We start from the raw sequence: 18,949 nt of genomic DNA on the forward strand, positions 1-18,949 counted from the left end.
AGTTCTGTGCTGTGCAATGGAAATTTGGAAGCTTGCAGCCTTGTGAATATTCAATTTAAAAACTTTTTATCAAAGGGCACATTCGGCCCATCAAACAATTCAGATTTCTGGAGGATTAAAGCAATTCCCATGTAAATTAAAAACAGATTATTCTACTTGATTGAAGTAGATCAGGTATTTTACATAGTAAAATGTGTCTGAAATAGGCATCATCAAGAATAATTTTCGTGGTTATGGTCATCGAGCAGTCTGCAGGTTTTTTCATACCTATTGAGTTCATGATGCAACATGTCTGACAATACCTGTATATATGTACAGTTAGTATCTGTTATCCATACATGCGACCTTCTCTTGATGATAATTATTTGTAGAATTAGTCCAGTAATGACATTGTTTGTGGAACTTAGTCCAGTAATAAATGTTGCATTATAATTGAATGAAGGGTTGCCAGAAAATTGTTTATTCTGCTGAAGGGATTTGTTAAGCAAAGATGGAATTCTTTCTTTAAGCTTTTGTATTGGACAAACACATTTTGATGTCATTTCAGATAGGACTTGCCATGATGAACTGTTCTGTGTATTAAAATATCTGTATTGTGTATGTGTGGCAACCTCTGCTTTCTGTTCTCAAAGACTGTGAGCCAGTTGTACAACAGAGGCCTAAGGCCAATGATGGACAGAAAAATGTCAGAAGAACTGGCAGAGAAAAAGCACTGCAATTTGAGCATATTGGGGGAAAGGTCCAGTTCACGTATGGCATAATTGCATGTCAGGTTGCTAGAGCAATCATGCTAATTGTCAAGCAGTTTTGAGGTAGTAAAAAAACACATAGGTTTTACCATTCAATAGTGATGTCCGGTGGAGAGATTTTTAGGTAACTAAATAAATTATATTTTCTTCTTTTCTGAATTTAGATATACCTGTTAATATATTGCAGTTCTCTATGTAAAAGGCTGTTCTAGACAAATATCTCCTTCCCATAGGAAAAAAGAGCACTGTATCAGTGAGGAATATATTTACTATTCAGAGGCTGTAGGTGGGTTGTTTATGCAAGAGACAAATTGTTGAATTGGAGCTAGACTTAATCAGGGCACCCCAGTTAAAGTCGAAGGGTTATTATGACTTGTGCTTTTCATTAAGAATAAAAACATGAATTTACTCTTTAAGTGTACTGAGATGATACAGCAATATGAGAGACTTGCAGAGAAGCTGCATAAAAGCAGCTGTTTTCAGTCTGAGCAGATCATTGCATTTGCTGTTTGATTATATAGAGTGTATGTGTATGTGTTTGTTTTTAGTGACGTGTGTCACTTAGCTTTGCAGACTTCTTTCTAAAGAATAATAGATGGATTTGTTCACCTCTTTGGCCAAACTGTTGTAATTATAGTATCAATATTCATTCCTTGTTGTTGTACAATGTGGAATCCCCTTGCTGATGGCACCTACTGTGAGGTAAATCAGTAGTTGCTGCACTTCAGAAAGAGACCTATGTGTGACTTTCCTTAAAAATTAATGTAGCATCAGATCCTGTATGTCCTTAAGAGGTGGAAAAATACCTGGGAATGAAAGTATTATTGGCGAGAGTGGAAGATGTCTCTTCTTTAAAATTAGCAGGAATCTTTCAGAATGTAAGATTTTATTTAGGCATCCTGGCCCTTAAAAAAGGCCAGTATATCTTAAGTCTGTGAAGAGGTGCTTCACTGTAGAATACAATAGAATATTTCAGTTTGTAGGGACCTGTAACAATCATCTGGTTTAACTGTCTGACCACTTCAGGGCTGAGCAGAAGTTAAAGCATGTTATTATGGGCATTGTCCAGATGCCTCTTAAACACTGACAGGCTTGGGGCATCGACCACCTCTCCAGGAAGCCTGTAGCTATTGTGGCCGGATAGAAGGGTTATCTGTAATTACTGATATCTATGTATGAGAAGTATTTGGATAGTATTATCTAGTGCTATGCAGATAATAGTGAAAATTGCTTTCTTGGGACCTGGCTACCCTGACAGGGTTTATTCTGCTTACAAGAAGCAGCAGTGGATTAATGGAAGGCATCCTGCTCAACTCTGTGATGTGCTGGTTTTAGGCAGCAGTCAGAGAGACCTTCAGAGAAGAACTTTTGTTAGCGTGTGGTAAGCCAGACTGGATTACCTCCCCTTAAGGCTCCCACAATGATTCTTCATTGCTGATTCTTCAAGGGGCGAACAAAACACAACGTAATTTCAGAAGCACATTCAGGAAAGTCCATGCTTCATTTCACCAGAAGGTTCTTGCCATTCTTCATGTGAGGGCAGCACATGGAGATGTGCTGGTTGTAAAGTGGCCAGAAGTGGTACATGTAGTTAGAGGTGTTAAGCAGGGAGAGACAGGAATCTTCAGAGTAGAGGAAAAGGTAACCAACAATGCGTTGTGACATTGAAGGTAAGTGGTGACATCTTCAAGGAAATGAGGCGCAGTAGAATTTCTGAGGGTATATACTGTGTGTCAGCTTACCACACTGATAACCTCTTGAGTTGAATGCGAAGTAAATATTACACATCCTTTTCGTTCAAATACACATGTGATGTGGGGTTTGGGAATTATTTTTATTGCTTTATACTGTGTGGCAGATGGAAACCATAGAGATGTGCAGAAGAATCAAGAGCAAAACATTTACAAAAATATGTTTAGAATGGGCTGTATGTGATTAAGTTGTTAACATGTTTATTGACTGGAATGATACTTGATGTTGATGAGAGAAAGCTGTGAAAAAGAGAAGCGTAGCTAGAGCAAGAAATGAGGGTGTCAGTGTGTTCTGATCATGCATGAGGCCAATGTTGCGTTGGACTACGTGTCAGAACTTGGGGTCCTCAGTTCAAGGAGAAGATTGAAAAACTGGAGATGGCTCCAGTGGAGGGCTGCCAAAGTGCTGTGGGGTCCAGGACACATAAATCCCAAGGAGCTGTTGAAAGGGGGAGGTTAGGGGCTCTTCCAGGAGCCATGTAGAACCCTTGAAGAGCAATTGCAAAGACGAAGATTTGTGTAACTCTTCTTGGTGGTGGCAGATGATGTAACAAGGGCCAGTGACCCCACACTGTGCCTTGGGAGGTGCAGGTTGGATGTTAGGGTAAACTTGTCCTCTAGGAGGAACGGGATTGCTAGAGGGGTAGAGGATTTGCCATGTTTGGAGGTTTTTAAAACTCAGCTAGATAAAGCATGACTGACCTGAGTGGGAGGGTGGAGGAGATGACCTACAGTTGTCCCTTCTGACCAGCAGTCTGTGATGCTGTTATGGTCCCTAAGGGGAGACAGAGTTAGGAAGCTACGGAAATGCTACATTTTTCCTACTCAGTCTGGTTTTAATCAAAAGTCAAATATCTGACCCAAATTACTTGTGTTGACACATGAGTAGAACCGGATGTTCAGTATAGGTGGATCTTAAGTACAATCAGATGAAATCAGAACAATTGGTGAGTCTGTTTCAGAGAGATAAGGAATGGCGCCAAAAACTTTAAAAATAGTATATAAGCATTAAGTTTGTGTTTTAGGGGAACGTCACTGTTTTGGACAGAAGGTATTGGTCTTACGTTTTCACCAATAGAATAACTTGGTTTTTAAAAGAATTCCTTTTAATATTGACTTTCTGCAAAATACTAAAAGGAATTTGAGATGATTAGTTTTTGGAGATTATCTGATAGTCATAGATGGCTAAGTGCCATTGACCATGACCAGTGTAATTTTCATGGGAAAAAATGTGTGTGTGTATACTGTGAATATCAAACTACTCTCCAAAAAGCAATCATCTCGATTTCCTTTTAGTGTGCATGTGTGTGTATTATATGTAAAAATAGTGAACATTGTTTTTTAAATTTAGTATTTTTTCAAATTTGGCGATAAAGTAACAGCAAATAAAAAGAAGAATTAAAACCTGTCACAATATTTGTGTACATCCTAGTTAAAAGGTACAGCAAAAATGTTAGTTAAAAGAAAAAGAAGATAACTGTAGGCGGTGGATGTTGATGAATGAAAACTTGTTGAGGAAAGCTTTTTTGGAAAAAGATGTAAAAAAAGTCATTCATTCACATGAGCAGCTAAGAATGACTGGGAATGCAAAAATACTGTTAATAGGAAGATTAGTGATAAAAAGAAAAACTTAAGTGTAGCAGGTATATGTAAGTTAATTTTAAAGTAAGTTAAATTCTAGTGAGGACTAGTAAATTGTTATTTGTATTTGAGAAGCTGCCAATAGAAACCTCTGACTCTTAAAAAGAATGAGGATTTTGTATTAATGTACAGCAATAAGGAAATTCAAGAACTGGAATTATTTTTCTTTTTTTTCCTTTTTTTTTTTAAAAGGACCTGTTTCAAGACTTTTAAAATAACTGAGACTTGGTAGTTTGGAGGAGAAATTGGAAAGCCCTTTAGGGGTTGTTTCAAATGTTGCATTGATCAAATCAGAACAGTGGAGAGGATTCAAAATTTTCAAGAAAAGAAATGATGCCAAACCAGTTAATTTACTGGACTGCTAAGTAGCATTAGGCTGAGTGTGTTGTAAGACGTAAAATACTTTGTTCCGAATTACAAAACATTGTGTGTAATGTTGGATTACACTATTTTTAATTTAGAATTATATTCCATAACTGTAGCTTTAAGTCATACATTAATACTACCATTTTTCACTTAAACACCTGACTGGTTTTGTTTGACAAATGTGTCTTGGGATATACTTGTAATTGAAAACTTTATTTCACAGACAGGCCTCATAACCCTATGGTGAATGCTGGAGCAATTGTGATCACATCTTTAATCAAGGTAAAAAATTAATTTTTAGTTTCTCTCTGCGTATTTTAACAGAATGTAGAAAAAGTATCTTGTACAGATTATGAACTGTTTCCATTTTCCGTGTGCAATATCTTACGTCAGTTTACTCATTAGCAGGTAGAGAAGCTCTGATGTTTTGGAAATAGTAACGCTTCAAACAAATGCAGTATTAGACTAGCAGTTTTTAAAAAGTAACAGTGTAGATGAAAGACTCTTTTTACTTAGCATTTTTAGTTTTGTTTCCTCCTTTAACTGCACAACACTTGATATTCTCTTGAGAGAATTGCTTCATACTTTTTTAATGCTAAGAGTATGTCCTCAGGAATATACTTTATAGCACTCAGAAATATGTTCCTGAATGTGTAATGCTCTTATATAGCATAAAGTTAGAAGAGTATTTCTTGCTGTGCAGAAGAAATGGAAGATCCTATAATTTGTACAGGAGCAACGCAGCTATATTTGCACGTTAGTCTTAATACTGAATTTTTCCGTTGTTAACCTTCTGTACAAGTGAATTGTGTTTAACTTCTATGTTACATAGTTTCTGTTGAGATGTTAAATGTGCTTTCTTAAATAAGTGTGTTTGGAAACATTTACCCATATTTTCCTGAGTAGACCATAGCTGAATAATAACATCTTTAGCCCGTAGTCTGGAGACTTTTGGAAAGCTGTAGTTTATTTTTCCTTAGAATAGCTGTATATATCTCTTGAAGTTGTAAATTACATAAATTCCATGTAATGCTAATGTTTGCCAGATACTTTACTTGTATTTTCTGCCTTTTTTGGTAGCCACTAGTACAAAAAACTATTTTTTTTTTCCTAAGGGTACCTGTTTAGAACTGTGGGGAACATGTCAGTCCCCTGGAGTTTTGAAGTAGAAAACTTAATACTGTTACTTCAGAGGTTTAAAAATCTTATTTACAGCCTTTTTCTTGGTTATGTTTCAAAGTCCCTTAGCTACAGTGTGTTTCCTACCTCCTATTTCCAAATTGTTGATTTTAAAATTACTTAGATCATGATTTTCTGTTATTTTATATTTAAAGAAGGTGTAAGAACTCCTGCTTAAAGACATTTATCTTTAATAGCTGTAGGTGAAAGAAAATGGCCTTAAGTATGACAGGTAAATTTATTCACATTTAATATTTTTTAAAGGTTGACTGAGCATTGAAATTCACTTGGATAATAGTGAATTTTAAAATCTGACTTAACACATTTGTCTGAAATGTCAAAATGTTAGTCCTACTACAACATGCCCTACTGATCATAAGGCAAAACACAAGCCTGTGCCTCTTGCAGAAGGCACATAGTTCTTGATAAATGGTGTACATCTGAATAGATAACATGGATTTGTTTACTGCATGCATTGTGATATTTGTTAGAAGGTTGGGGGATTGTTTTTGCTGGGTGGTTTGTTTTTTTCTGTAATGTTCTTATGAAGAGTATTGCATTGCACTAATGTTTTTGCATGTGGTAACTGCACGTCTAATGGACGCATATCTTGCTTATCACACTTCATTATTTGTTTTCAGTGTGATTAAAATGTAGTTTATTTTATGTACTACTTCCACTAAGATACCATTTATCATTTGAGTAACTAACCAAACTAAACATATTCTGAAGAAAGTTACATAGAGGGTCACAGGTACAAAGTTACTTAATAGCTGTATTTTTGGTGAAATAACTTCTTTACAATCTGCAATTTAACAATATTTCTACTAACTATTCAGTGATTTAAGTAATTTACATTTATATTTGATCTAATCTAAGACTTTTTTTCTGGAAAAGGTGGCTTGATTAACCCATGTTTTGCCCTCAGTTCCTCTGCATTCATACTGTTTATTTAAGGTGCTACTTTCGTATCTTGAAGACTGTGTATGGGTCCTAGAGTCCAAGAAAGTTAAGGGATTACTAAACATGGTCCAATTCACCATGTATGACATTTATCTAATGATAGCATGTTGATAGCTATGGAGAGATTGTTGCTGTATTTCAGTGTTAGGAATGCTTTTACCTCCTTTGATACTCACTTTATCTCATTCTGAGAAATTGATGTTAAATAATCTTTCAAAATTTGCATATATTGTACTGAATTTAGGATCTGTTAGTATGCATGATCTTGCACACTACTGCCCTTAGAATCTGACACAAATTATGATTACTTGTGGATAAGTGATGATGCTTGGAGTAATCTTTTTGTCAGAATATGTAATATGTTAACATTTCAGGGGAAAAAAGGGTTCTTAGGATCACATACCCGGTTCTGACTGCCTTAAGAATTTGGTATACGCACCTCAGAACAGAGCATAGACCTAAACTGTAATGTTATGTTTAGTCCTTGCTATTCATATTAATAAATAATAAAGCATATGTGCATGTTAAGTAGTATGTTTGGCTTACTTAGGCATGATTATATCATACTTTTACCTGCTTAAATGATTCTCTTTACTGTTATGTGTTTGGAACTACGATGTGTTTACATTTTGGTGCCTTAACTCACGGCTCTGTTCTAACTGTACTTGCATTACACTCCACAGACTGTTCCAGCATTTAAAGCATGTATCTACAATAAAAATGCTTTAGCAAAAGGACATCCTGTGGGCCAGTTTTAATGAACTAAAATTTTCAAAAAACCCTAAGGACCTTTTCCCTTGTTTGTAATTGTACTGCCATTTGCCTTTATTACTAGTTACATAAATTACATAGTTATAACAATTTTCAAATAATTGTTATCAAAAGATTGTAGTGGCAATTACAGGAATTTGTGGGAAAGCGATATCAGATAAAATGATAAATTCTTCCATGTCTTCAAGGAAATACAGGTTCTTAAAAGAAGATTCAGCTCCTGTACAGATCTAGTACAGTTCAGTGCTCTCTAACTGCACAGCTTTCTGTACATTAGATTGACTGGGAAAAGTCTTCGTTGCTGGTAGCATGGATAGATTTTGATGCTTTCATCTGTTGTTTCTTCTTAAACCTTAAACTCAGTTCTCAAAGTGTGTCAACTCCAGCAATATCAGTGGTTGTATCAGCAATTGCCCACTTCCACGTATCTTTACTGACTAGGGAGGGTAGCGTGTTAGGGGTGCAAATGAGATGAAGAAAGGTTCAGAGTGAAATGTATAGAAGGTGGCAGATGGCTGTGGAAGGAATCACCAGAAGACAGGGGATTAATCTTAAGAAATTTTTATTGTATGCTTCAAGATTCCATCTGTAGATAAAAGCTTTCCTAGTATAATAGCAAAGGTTTGGGCAAATAGAGTGTATGTATATCCTCTTAAGTGCTGACAGCCGCATGCAGCATCTTACACAGGCAGTGACAATAGACCTGAAGGCTCAGTGAAGGGAGCTATTCTATGGCCATAAATTAACGTGGGAAGTGTTTAGACATGTTGGGGGAGCATAGCAGTGCTTATAGTTCTTGCAAAAAATTTGGTGTACAAGAAAATGAAAACGCTGATTTTACTGACACTGAAAAAACTTAATTCAGTGGAAGTTTTTTGTATAAAACATAGAGGTGTATCTGATATACTTAAAAGCTTTCTAAATATGCTGATAAGTCATAAAATAAATGAGGCAAAGAGCGGTGGAAAGACGCAGTTATACGGTTACAATCTAATACTTGAGGGGTGGGAAAATGCATGGTTTATTGGATTTATTCGACAATATAGTTAACAATGAATAGTATAAATTTAGCTTAATTGCTCTGTGCTACCCATTCCAGTTATCCTTCCTGATAGACTAATGTGTAAATGTACATACATACCACTTTAAAACATGTGTTGGTGTTGTGATCTTCTCTGCAAGATACTTGTCTTTATTTTGGTAAAATTTCCTCTCTTCCTGGGTTTCTTGTAGTAATTTTCTTGTAGTAACTAATTTTGGATGGAATGTACGTTGATGTTATTCTGCACTTGCTTTTTATTATAACTCAAATGTATTGGGTGCTATTTGACATGGAATATGTTGTAGTGATATTTGAAATGACATGTATTCAGTGGTCACACATGCAAATATTTAATACCTGAAGGACACAAAAATAATTCTTACATGTATTTGAAATAGTAATTGGTCTTAGTGGGTCAAATACTGTCTGTGACAGTGTGCTCTCAAGTATTTCAGAGCTGAAAATGGCACGCTAAGCAGTCAAGACACCAGTTCTCACAGAACAGGCCCAGATTAACAAATAAAATTAAAAACTTGTGTAAGTACAGAAAACTAAAATAAAGACATTAATAGTTAATGTAAAATGCACAAATGTAAAAAAATGTTTTCTTGCACTCTGACGTAGTGTTATCATTTTTTTTTCCCTGGATGTTTTCATCACAGTATAGTGTTAGGTTATAAATCTGGATTAAAAAAATTCCAGAAATTATTTAAAAAAGAATCTTCTATTATTAGAAAATTATAAACTTCTCATGATCCAGATGTTTTCATTAGCTTGGCTTACATTCAAAATTGAAAAATTATTTTAACAAGAGACACATGGTAAGAGCTTATGTGGTCTAATCATATAAACACTGAATGTTGATCAATGAAAAGTGGCTAATACTAACTACTTTTCTAATAAGGATTGCCTAATTTTGTTGTTGCAAGCTCTGGTAAGTATCCATGGGTCTCTTCGTTCTTATGTACATGTAGGCATGCAACCTATGCAAAGGCTTGATATTTTTCTAGTAGAAATACAAATGATAAAAAGGGAAGATCACTAAAACCTGACACAGTCAAAAAATTCAAATTTATGAGCGACAGCCATAGTGCCCATTGGGGTTTAAGTGTTTACAAAATTGTATTGAGCTGTCTTCTGCAAGTTTGAATTTTCTGCCTATCAAACTGCTTCAATCTTAACATTTTCAATTTCATTTTGTAATCATTTAGAAGTGTTTTTTCATATGTATATACACACAAGCATGTATACAGTTAGTGTGTATATGAACATATGTTCCAGTAAATGTACTAAGTGTTTGTGGAGTTAGTGCATGGAACATTTTCTTTGATGTTCTGGACAGATGAATTGCATCTGAACTTAAATAAAAATGTTTTTTAAAAAATATTGTCACAGTGCCCCCAACCTCATAGGCTTATACAATCAAGCTAAAAATAAGCAGCACTTGTGCAAAAGCGGAAGTTTTTTTGTCTCTCATATTTGTTTAAATTATTATGGAAAATCTGCTCAATATTCTGAATGTTAGGATTTTATATTTGCAATTGAATTTTAATCATAGAATGTGTGTTGCCTCTGTCTCTTCAGCTTTTTAGGAGGAGCAGCATACCTCTGTCAGCTGCTGAAAGAGGGAAACTAATATGTTGGGTTTTTTAGTCATCATGTGCATGGAAGCAAAGTTTTCTGTTTTAGTCATGCATCATGTTAAATCCCTGCTGAGGTCTTGGTCATATGATTATTTAGGCAAATATTTTAGGTATATGAGCAGTCTAATTTCAGTAGCAATGCTTTTGTGTTTGATATAAAGTACCTGTACAAGTGCGTGGAACATCAAGGACTAAAACTGCATCATCTGAGTTAGTATACAGAAGATTTTCTTCCCACAATACAAGATTAGATGTAAATTTTTAAGAGAAACCTTTTTTATAACAAGTGATGTGGAAAAAGTTTGCATTGAGTCTTTTGCCCACCAATTCTATATGCTGCTAGTAAAGCCAGGTTTTTGTTGAAGGGCTAGGAATTTTTTTTGACTGGGAAAAAAAGTGAAGTATTATGTATTTATATTTTTGCAGAAAGCATGATCCCTTTCTCCCTCTTTCTTTTTTTAACAAAAGAACTTGTTTCAATTTATTATACATGTCTAACCATACAATTATCAATGCAGCATCCCATAACTAATGCTGACCCACTTTCCCAGAAAAAGATGTTCATTGTGCATTTGAAAGGTTGAAAAGGTTTTTGTGGTTTAAATGTTGTTACATATTTTACAGCATTAGGATCTATGGAATATTTTGACAACTGCAACAGTTCAATGAAGTTGGTAATTTCTTCTTTTAATTATTTTTCATTGAACAGATTTGGAGTTAAATTTTTAAGACTTGTGTTCTGGTATATTATACAGGAACATTTTGATGAAATGTATCATGATTTTTTTTTATCTTACTGCAAATTAGCTAGATTATTGCCTTTAAGAGTAAGGTTATTAGCCTTTAAGCGTAAGGTAATCACTGGCGCATAATTTTGACAAAACAGTGTGGTGTTCCTTTCAGCTAGTGATCGTACGTGTATGACTGCACATCCTCTTGTAGATGAGCTGATGCATGGGCTTCAAAGATTATCTGCAACACCCTAATCCACATACAGAGTGGGAAATGAGACTGGCTTTACGCACTTCATTAAGTAAAATACTGGTTGATATAAAGCTTCAGTTTTTTCCACTTCCTTCACTGTTCCCATACTAAACACAGTGCAAGTAGTGTCTTGAATTGTTTGAGATATGTTAAACAGAGTTTTGTTATCTAAACAGAGTATCTTTAATACTAAAATTATTTATAAACAAACATCTTCTCCAGATACATTGTTTCCACTTGTGTATGTGATGCCATTGTTTTTTAAACTTCCTCAAAAAAATTCTACTTGGCTACTCAAAAAATTAAAAACTCCCCCCAGTTGACCATGTGCTATTTTTTACCTCCCACCCCTCTTTCATCGTCCTGCTATAGGAGTTTGTGAAAGGTTGCCTGTCAGTGACGTGTAAAAAATTAGTACATCTTTAACTGGCAGCTACTAAATTTGAGAATGTTCTTAAACAAGGGGTGGGCGAAGCCCCAAAATAAAACCCCTCATCCTCCCCGAGAAAACAGACCAACCAATCCTAAGAACTAAGTTTCAGTAGCATCCTTATTAAGTTGGATTTAGATTTTTCCTTACATTGTTAGCACAATGATTTACTCTGATGTGAAGTTACATTTTTCTGTTTAATTTTTAATAGGTAGGATATTAATCAGATATTAATCAAATCAGATATTTTTGATTAAATGCAATTATTTTCATAGTAAGGGGTAACACTTTATTTTAAGTCTTCAATCTAAATTCTTAGTATGGGTGCTAGCCATGGAAATATTTTAACTTCAGTAGCCTGAACTTTCCTATGCTCAGCTCTGTTGGTAATATAAGAATACCTTTGAGTTACTAATCTATAAAAAGTTAGTGTTTTCAATATAATTATCCTGATTGTAGTTACTTTTGTATTTGTTGCTTTAACTACTATACTTATTTATGCTAAATACATAAAGTTGAATAGAGAGCACTTAAAATAAAGCATACCTTTTTCAGTTCAAATTCATTTCCAACATACAGGTGTTTGATAAGAGTCATATAGGATTATTTAGTTTAAATGATAATTAAATATTTACTTATCTAACACTTAAATTTTTTTATTAATATATGAAATGATTGTAGTACCTTACTCTTAATTAGCCTCATACCTTAGTTATATCCATTAAAAATCCTAATACTGTTAAGTGAACTAACTCCTTTCTTATGTTAACAATTTTTGTAAATTATTTTTTCTTTTCTTGCAGCAAGGAGCAAATAATGCAGAAAAATTTGACTACGTAAGTTAATGTTACAACATTTCTTTTTTAACTAAGTTCAGTGGTAAAAGTCTCAAGATGGCAAGGGAATTGCAAATGAAATTTTAGTAATTTCAAATGTCTTTTAATCCATACTTGGTTTTTTAAACATTTAGTGATTTGGACTGTATTTGTAAAATTGTCTTATGATTTAAGGTAAGGCTGGATTGAAAGTTCATCAGTTATAACTTCTTAATGTCTGAAAATGTTAGCATGCTTTTCCCCCCTCCTCTCTGTCTCTAACAGGTGATGCAATTCATGAATAAAATGGCTGGTAATGAGTATGTTGGATTCAGTAATGCTACGTAAGTATTTTTTATTTACTTAATGAAGTTGGGTGGAAAATGCCTCAACTGATAGTTGGCATACTGAGCTTACGGCAAAGTTCAGTTATTTACATTGAAGCCATCATTTCAATCCCTAATATTGGAGGGTGTCTTTGGATTAAAATTTACAAGAACTAAAGTTGTGCATGTCTCTGACATCAGTGTGGCTAAATCTCACATAAGTGTTGGTTGTCTCTTTGAAATTTCATTATTCTGTCTTAGTGCTGTTGGTGCTATGGCAGTGAGAGCTGTAAGTGCAACTCTTATCTTCCTGGCATTCATCTTAAAAATTAAACTCTGCATGTTAATGGCTGCATATTAAATGTCTAGAAAGCATACTTTATACAATTGGGACTCTATGCTTTTTTATTTTGCATATTTAAATTATTTTCTAAAACAGTTCCCCTCACTAACTCAACGTATAGCATTCCAAAAATCATGAGAGCTTTTTGAGGCAGCACTGGGAAAATCGTACAGATTCCGTCTAGCAGAGTTGCTTTCAGATTGCTAGTTGGCATGCATGTGCAGAGAAGCAGAATGAGATAAATAGTATTTTTCCTGAGCTGTGTTAATGTAAAAGTGTTTACCATGGAAGGAATTGGACAGGAGAAGATTACCTATCCTTTTATCATACTGATTCCTCGCTTAGGTTTCATCCTTAACTTAATCATCATAAACAGTGCATCCATCAGTCTGGTCGTTATCTGACCTGGAGCTTGGTCCTCAGATTCCTCTCTAGCTTGGCCAGGGTTGTTGGTGAATGAGCCGTTCAGTGCAGCTTGTTGTGGGATGTTTCATTCCACCATGGCCTTCTTAAAAATGCTTCCAAGAGTAGGATCTTACACTACTTTGCCTTACCTCCCAGTCAAGTCTGTGTAGGTAACCAGTACTGTGTGTATTTGGATGTCAAAGCTAATTCACTGCAGCTGGGTGTACTGGGATGAGCTTCTATGGTAACTTCTGTCCTGTTAGTAGAATGGTTGCATTCAGAAGCAATGTATGCTTTACATGCAGTTTTACTGAATTACATTATGCATCACTGAAGTTCAGCGGTTTTTTGAAAGCTTGATGTGTTGTCTTGACTTTTTTTAATTTTTTTTTTATTTTATTTTAAGGTTCCAGTCTGAAAGAGAGAGCGGAGATAGAAACTTTGCAATTGGCTATTACTTGAAAGAAAAAAAGGTTGATCTCTTCTGTTTATTGTATTTTGAAGACTGAGTGGTGGGGTTTTTTCGTAGTCTGTGAAGATCTTTAATTTATTTAATGTACAGTATGCCTTAAATTATTACAATACTGTATATGTTCTCATATTGTTACTCAAAATGCTGTCACTTAGAAAGTATGATACTGATGTCACTCTAATAGAACACCTGTAATCTTTTTTCTGTATCATAGACATGATAATTTGTTTTGTCATAAAATGCATAATCTGTGCTGTACAGATGACTTTATAAAACTCCTAGATGCATTTTGCAGTTTGCTGATTTAAAGATGTTGAAAGTTGTACTGAAAAATATTTTAGTACCTAGCTTATTGACTTCACTGCAGTGTTATTTTTAAATCTGGTGTGATTTAATACTTCTACTTGCTGTATTTACTTTAAAATCTGCCTAATGCTTAATATGCTGACAAGAATATAGTTTAATTTATGTGTCTCTAAAAGCAATATTTTAAAAAATTAATCATAATTTTACCTAAAGACTCTCTCTCTTTTTCTTCCTCAGTGCTTTCCTGAAGGCACGGATATGGTTGCTATACTAGACTTCTATTTTCAGGTAACTGACTGAAACTGAGAATCGTTATAGACTTTAGAATTACTATTACAAGCAGTAGAAGCTGATTTGTTTGTAGATAGGAAGGCTTTAATGGCTTATAGTTAAATTTGTCAGCTTCTGTTAAACTCTGGAAATAAATAATGTACATTTAATGCATCCAGATGTGCTTTTGTTTAGTTGACATACTTACGTGTCTTTATTGCTAATCCAAACTAGCAATAGTCTTTGAAACACTAGTAGTTAGAAGCTTAAAATGACTTGTATCACCTCAGTGAGTTTAACAAAATATTTCTGTTTCTTTGGGTTGCTGCTCTTTATTGTGCTGTGAAGTACTTTAAATTCTGTGTGTAACTAAAATAGTATATGCATGCTTTATTGCAAGATCAAGGGTAGTGTTGTAAATGAAAAAATATGAGTATCCCCTTTTTGTTTAATTCGGTGCTTATGAGTAAAACAAAGAATTGAGTCACATATGTTCTCCCCTCCCCCATTTTTTTTTCTTTTTCACTGTCAGCAAGATATTTGCAACTGTCAGAAAATGAGAACTTGGCAAGTGTGAGGTATTTCCTCAGTAAGGGTTTCCTAATGTTAAAACATTTACAACTCACTCAGCTCTGCTGCATATAGTTCTCAAGAGGCAACTCAAGTTGCATTACTGATTCAGTCTGTCTGGGATAGTTTAAAAAAAAAAAATAAATCCGGAGTTTAGTTCTCAAAATGAATCTGTTCTTGATTCATAAGACTTGCTCTTACTTATGCACATTATAAACAATATTTTTTTAAAATGCAAATTTTACCTGAGCTTTTTGTATTGGGGTGCACCTGCTCTAATCTTTAGATCGAATGACTGTTTATGAAGTAAGCTGTATGTGATTAGCCTTAGTTGACCTTTTGTTGAGTTGGAAACTAGGTACAAGCTAATAGTATACTCTGAACTTCTGTTACTGCAGAACAAAACTGGTAATTTATTTGAATTTACTGTTTAAACATGCTTTTAAAATGCTTCCTATCCCACTGCCTCAAGTCCTGATAACGCTTCTGAGTGTAAAGCTATACATCAAAAATGCCAAACCTAACTTTTCTGATATATTTTAATTTGGCTGCATTTTCATGCATTATGATCTCTAATTTTATGACTGTGTCATTTTTTTTTCTCCTGCAAAATTTTCTTTTCACTCCATACTCAGAAAAAGGGCAGCTCATACATGAGCAACAATTTTGTTTTGTTTTCTTCTCACTGTACAATGCTTACTTTCCAACACTCTACTCAGATTCTACTTAAGAGCTAGTTATTTCTTTTCTTTGGGTTTTCTGTGATACTCTTCCCTCCCTTGTGTAATTGTGAACTTTTTGAAAAGGAATAACCTTATTTTCCTATTATCTCTGTAAAGTGAGGATGGATTATTCTCGTTTTAGAGAACTGAGGTACAAAATGCAGGTGCTTAAACTGAGAACCTACAAACACTTTTTTTCAAAGTAGGTGATATTGTGTAATACTTCATATGTTTAAAACACAGTTGCCATTTTAGATGCGTCTCTGACAATCTCTTGATTTGCAACTCCAGTTGATTGGACTAGGATGTATTGAGTTTGGCACCCGGAAAATAAGAATTCCAGGTAGTAACTACTCATGCAAACTTGGCTTAGGTAACTTCCTGAAGTATCATGTAATGACTGTTTGGCAAAAGCAAGAATACAAGCACTAGTTTGTTTACTTTGCAGAGTAGCATTTCAGCTTCAGGTTGAAACCAGCTTATCTTTTGGTTTCTGCAGAAATGAGGCAGCATCAGGTGATGGCAACATATCACATTTCCTGATGTGTCACCAAAGTATGTATAGTCTGTACTGAAGCAGGGATCCTGGGAGAAACTATCGTGTGGTCATATCATTAATATATCATAAAGTATATATGAGAGAAAGGTGAAATTAAGGCTGCATCAGCAGGAGGTGCTGGCATTAAGACTTGCATGTGGTAGAGTTTGCAGCTTTAAAATGTACTTTTAATAATGTGTGGGGTCTTCTAAGAGTTAAAAAAGCCCACACAAAACAAACTCAAATTGCAAAAAACCAGTCATTCTCTGGCTTTGCCATTTTAGCAGATGCAAAATACTGAGATTGTTTTCCAGACCTCTTCCTCTCAAAGGAACATAAGGGGGTGGTGGGGGGGAATCAAGCAGAGACACTAATCCATGGAAAATACTGTCCCAAACTGTTAAGAGGGCTTACAAACACTGTTGCTGGGATCTTTATAGAAGGAGGATTCAGACCATATTAATTGATGCTACTAGCATCATCTGTAACAAATGTTATGCTACAGGTTATTTTATGAGATGTTAATTCTATAGAGACATATTGTTGATCCTGCTATAGTTGGCCTTACTGTGCTAGACGTATCACTTCTTATAATCTCTATTTCTTTTTCATAAGCTTTGCTCAATAGAAGTAACATGTGAATCAGCAAGTGTGATGGCAGCAACTCTGGCTAATGGTGGCTTTTGCCCAATCACTGGTGAAAGAGTACTGAGTCCTGAAGCAGTCCGGAATACCTTGAGTTTAATGCATTCCTGTGGCATGTATGACTTCTCAGGGCAGTTTGCCTTCCATGTAAGTAGTCTTCAGATGTTATTTATAGCTGATCAGGAAGATAAATCTGTGCTATTGTTTCCCATGGTCCAGGGCTTGCTTGCTTCTGGAGGGAAGGAGAGGGTGTTACATGAATTTTTTTAGAAATTGAACATAGCATGTGGGAAAATCTCACCTAGGATTCATGGCACTACTAGTACAACATGTAGCACTTGCTCTTCTCTGATGCTTCACATTTGGGGATCCTTTTCGTGTTGAAATATACATACTGTCCCTTAAGAAAGGCTGTTCGTGAGATAACCAGGTCGTGATACAGATGTAACTGGAAACAGTGTGACTGAAGAAATCCTGCTATATGGGAGTAAAGGATAGGAGAAAGCTTGTGCTTTCTCCTATCAGTTGCTTTTTTTTTTTCACTAACTCAGGCTCATGAATTGTCCTCATGTGTTGTAAAAGTGACTGTCACACACAGCATATGTACCATGCTTCTATTTTCCAGCAGTATGTTTCTTACGTTTAAGTATTTCAAGATATACTGCATGTTATTTGTGTTTTCAACATTGTTCTGAGTGTTTTTAGTTTTTCCTTGTTGCATATATGTAAAATTGATTATGTTGCTGTGCGTGACCTAAGTTACTGCTTACAGAGGTATAAGGATATGTGACACGTTAGTTCCTATTGGAAATAAGCAATACCTTTATCCAGATTGCAAATAAGTAGGTTATTGTATGATTTTATGGACAGACTCTTCTGTTCTTGTTGGTTTTTTTTATGTTTTCCAGTCAAGATTTTTTTAATGTATATAGCTTTGTACCACTACCTTGTTGCAAACTGTTCATGATAGATAAACTTGTGTACTGCTGCTTAGTCATAATTGCTTTTTTATAATAGATTTAAATTATATTTTTCACTGTATTACTGCCTCTCTATGTTACTGAGCGCAAATATGTTTATGATTGCCTACCTTGGATTGCCACAAACTGTGCTTCAGGTTATTGTCTGTCTAAAAAGAGATAAGCAATAATGCTTTCCCAAGTTAAAGTGCTTTCCAGATCTGTGTTTTATAAACGCTGCATAATACGCTTCAGTAAAATGCTAATGCATTGTGTTACAATAGTGAAGCATGTTGGCAGAGGACAGTAATTCTCTAATTATTCTATAGGTTGGTCTTCCTGCAAAATCTGGAGTTGCTGGTGGGATTCTTCTGGTTGTTCCTAATGTCATGGGCTTGATGTGCTGGTCACCTCCTTTGGACAAGATGGGCAACAGTGTTAAAGGAATTCACTTTTGTCATGTAAGCAGCATTGCCTTCAGTGGTTTTGTTTTGTTTTTTTCCTTGTGCAGCTGATGTTTACTGAGCTTCAGCTAGTATAGCTGCGATCTAAATGAATTAAATAGTGATTTGTTACTCTTCCATACACAGCAAGTTTAATTTGATCCAAGGGTGAAAGTCCCAAGAAGAGACATTTGCGTTTTAGTAATAAATAACATTAATTCAGTGAGCATTAAGAAAATATGATGCTGGAAACACTGGAGAAATTAATTGTGGAAAAGCTTTGAAAAGGAACACTTCATGAAGTAATGAAAGAGCTGATCTCTTACATACTGTATTAGAAACTGTAGAGCTCTATTTACAGATAAACAATTTTCAAAACATTAGAAATGCAACTCATTTCATTACAATTAAAGAAGAAGATTCTAATTAAATATTGCTGTTCTGATGTATTTTTTTAAACCAATTGCTGTAAACAATCTGACATAAACCATGCCTTCATAGATTGGACCCAGTTGTTGGGCAAGCTCTCTAGCTTCATCTCTTGCTTTTGAAAGGACTGCGGACAGTCTGTTGATAGCAGTGTTAGAAGCAGGAGAGATTTTGTAGAGTACTTTGT

The 18,949-nt window shown here is 34.9% G+C and overlaps 1 protein-coding gene across 3 annotated transcripts in view; it reads left to right on the forward strand.

Moving 5' to 3' along the window:
• The window catches only part of GLS (glutaminase), a 67,946-nt gene that overhangs the window by 20,514 nt on the left and 28,483 nt on the right, over nucleotides 1-18,949 (forward strand). For all 3 annotated transcript variants that reach the window (XM_074872726.1, XM_074872727.1, XM_074872728.1), the window contains exons 7-13: nucleotides 4,731-4,789; nucleotides 12,323-12,355; nucleotides 12,620-12,678; nucleotides 13,815-13,881; nucleotides 14,424-14,474; nucleotides 16,902-17,078; nucleotides 18,220-18,351. In XM_074872726.1, coding sequence (XP_074728827.1) covers nucleotides 4,731-4,789; nucleotides 12,323-12,355; nucleotides 12,620-12,678; nucleotides 13,815-13,881; nucleotides 14,424-14,474; nucleotides 16,902-17,078; nucleotides 18,220-18,351 — 578 coding nt within the window. The remainder of the gene's footprint in view (nucleotides 1-4,730; nucleotides 4,790-12,322; nucleotides 12,356-12,619; nucleotides 12,679-13,814; nucleotides 13,882-14,423; nucleotides 14,475-16,901; nucleotides 17,079-18,219; nucleotides 18,352-18,949) is intronic.

This window comes from Strix uralensis, chromosome 6 (assembly GCF_047716275.1).
Source record: "Strix uralensis isolate ZFMK-TIS-50842 chromosome 6, bStrUra1, whole genome shotgun sequence".
Lineage (NCBI taxonomy): Eukaryota > Metazoa > Chordata > Aves > Strigiformes > Strigidae > Strix > Strix uralensis.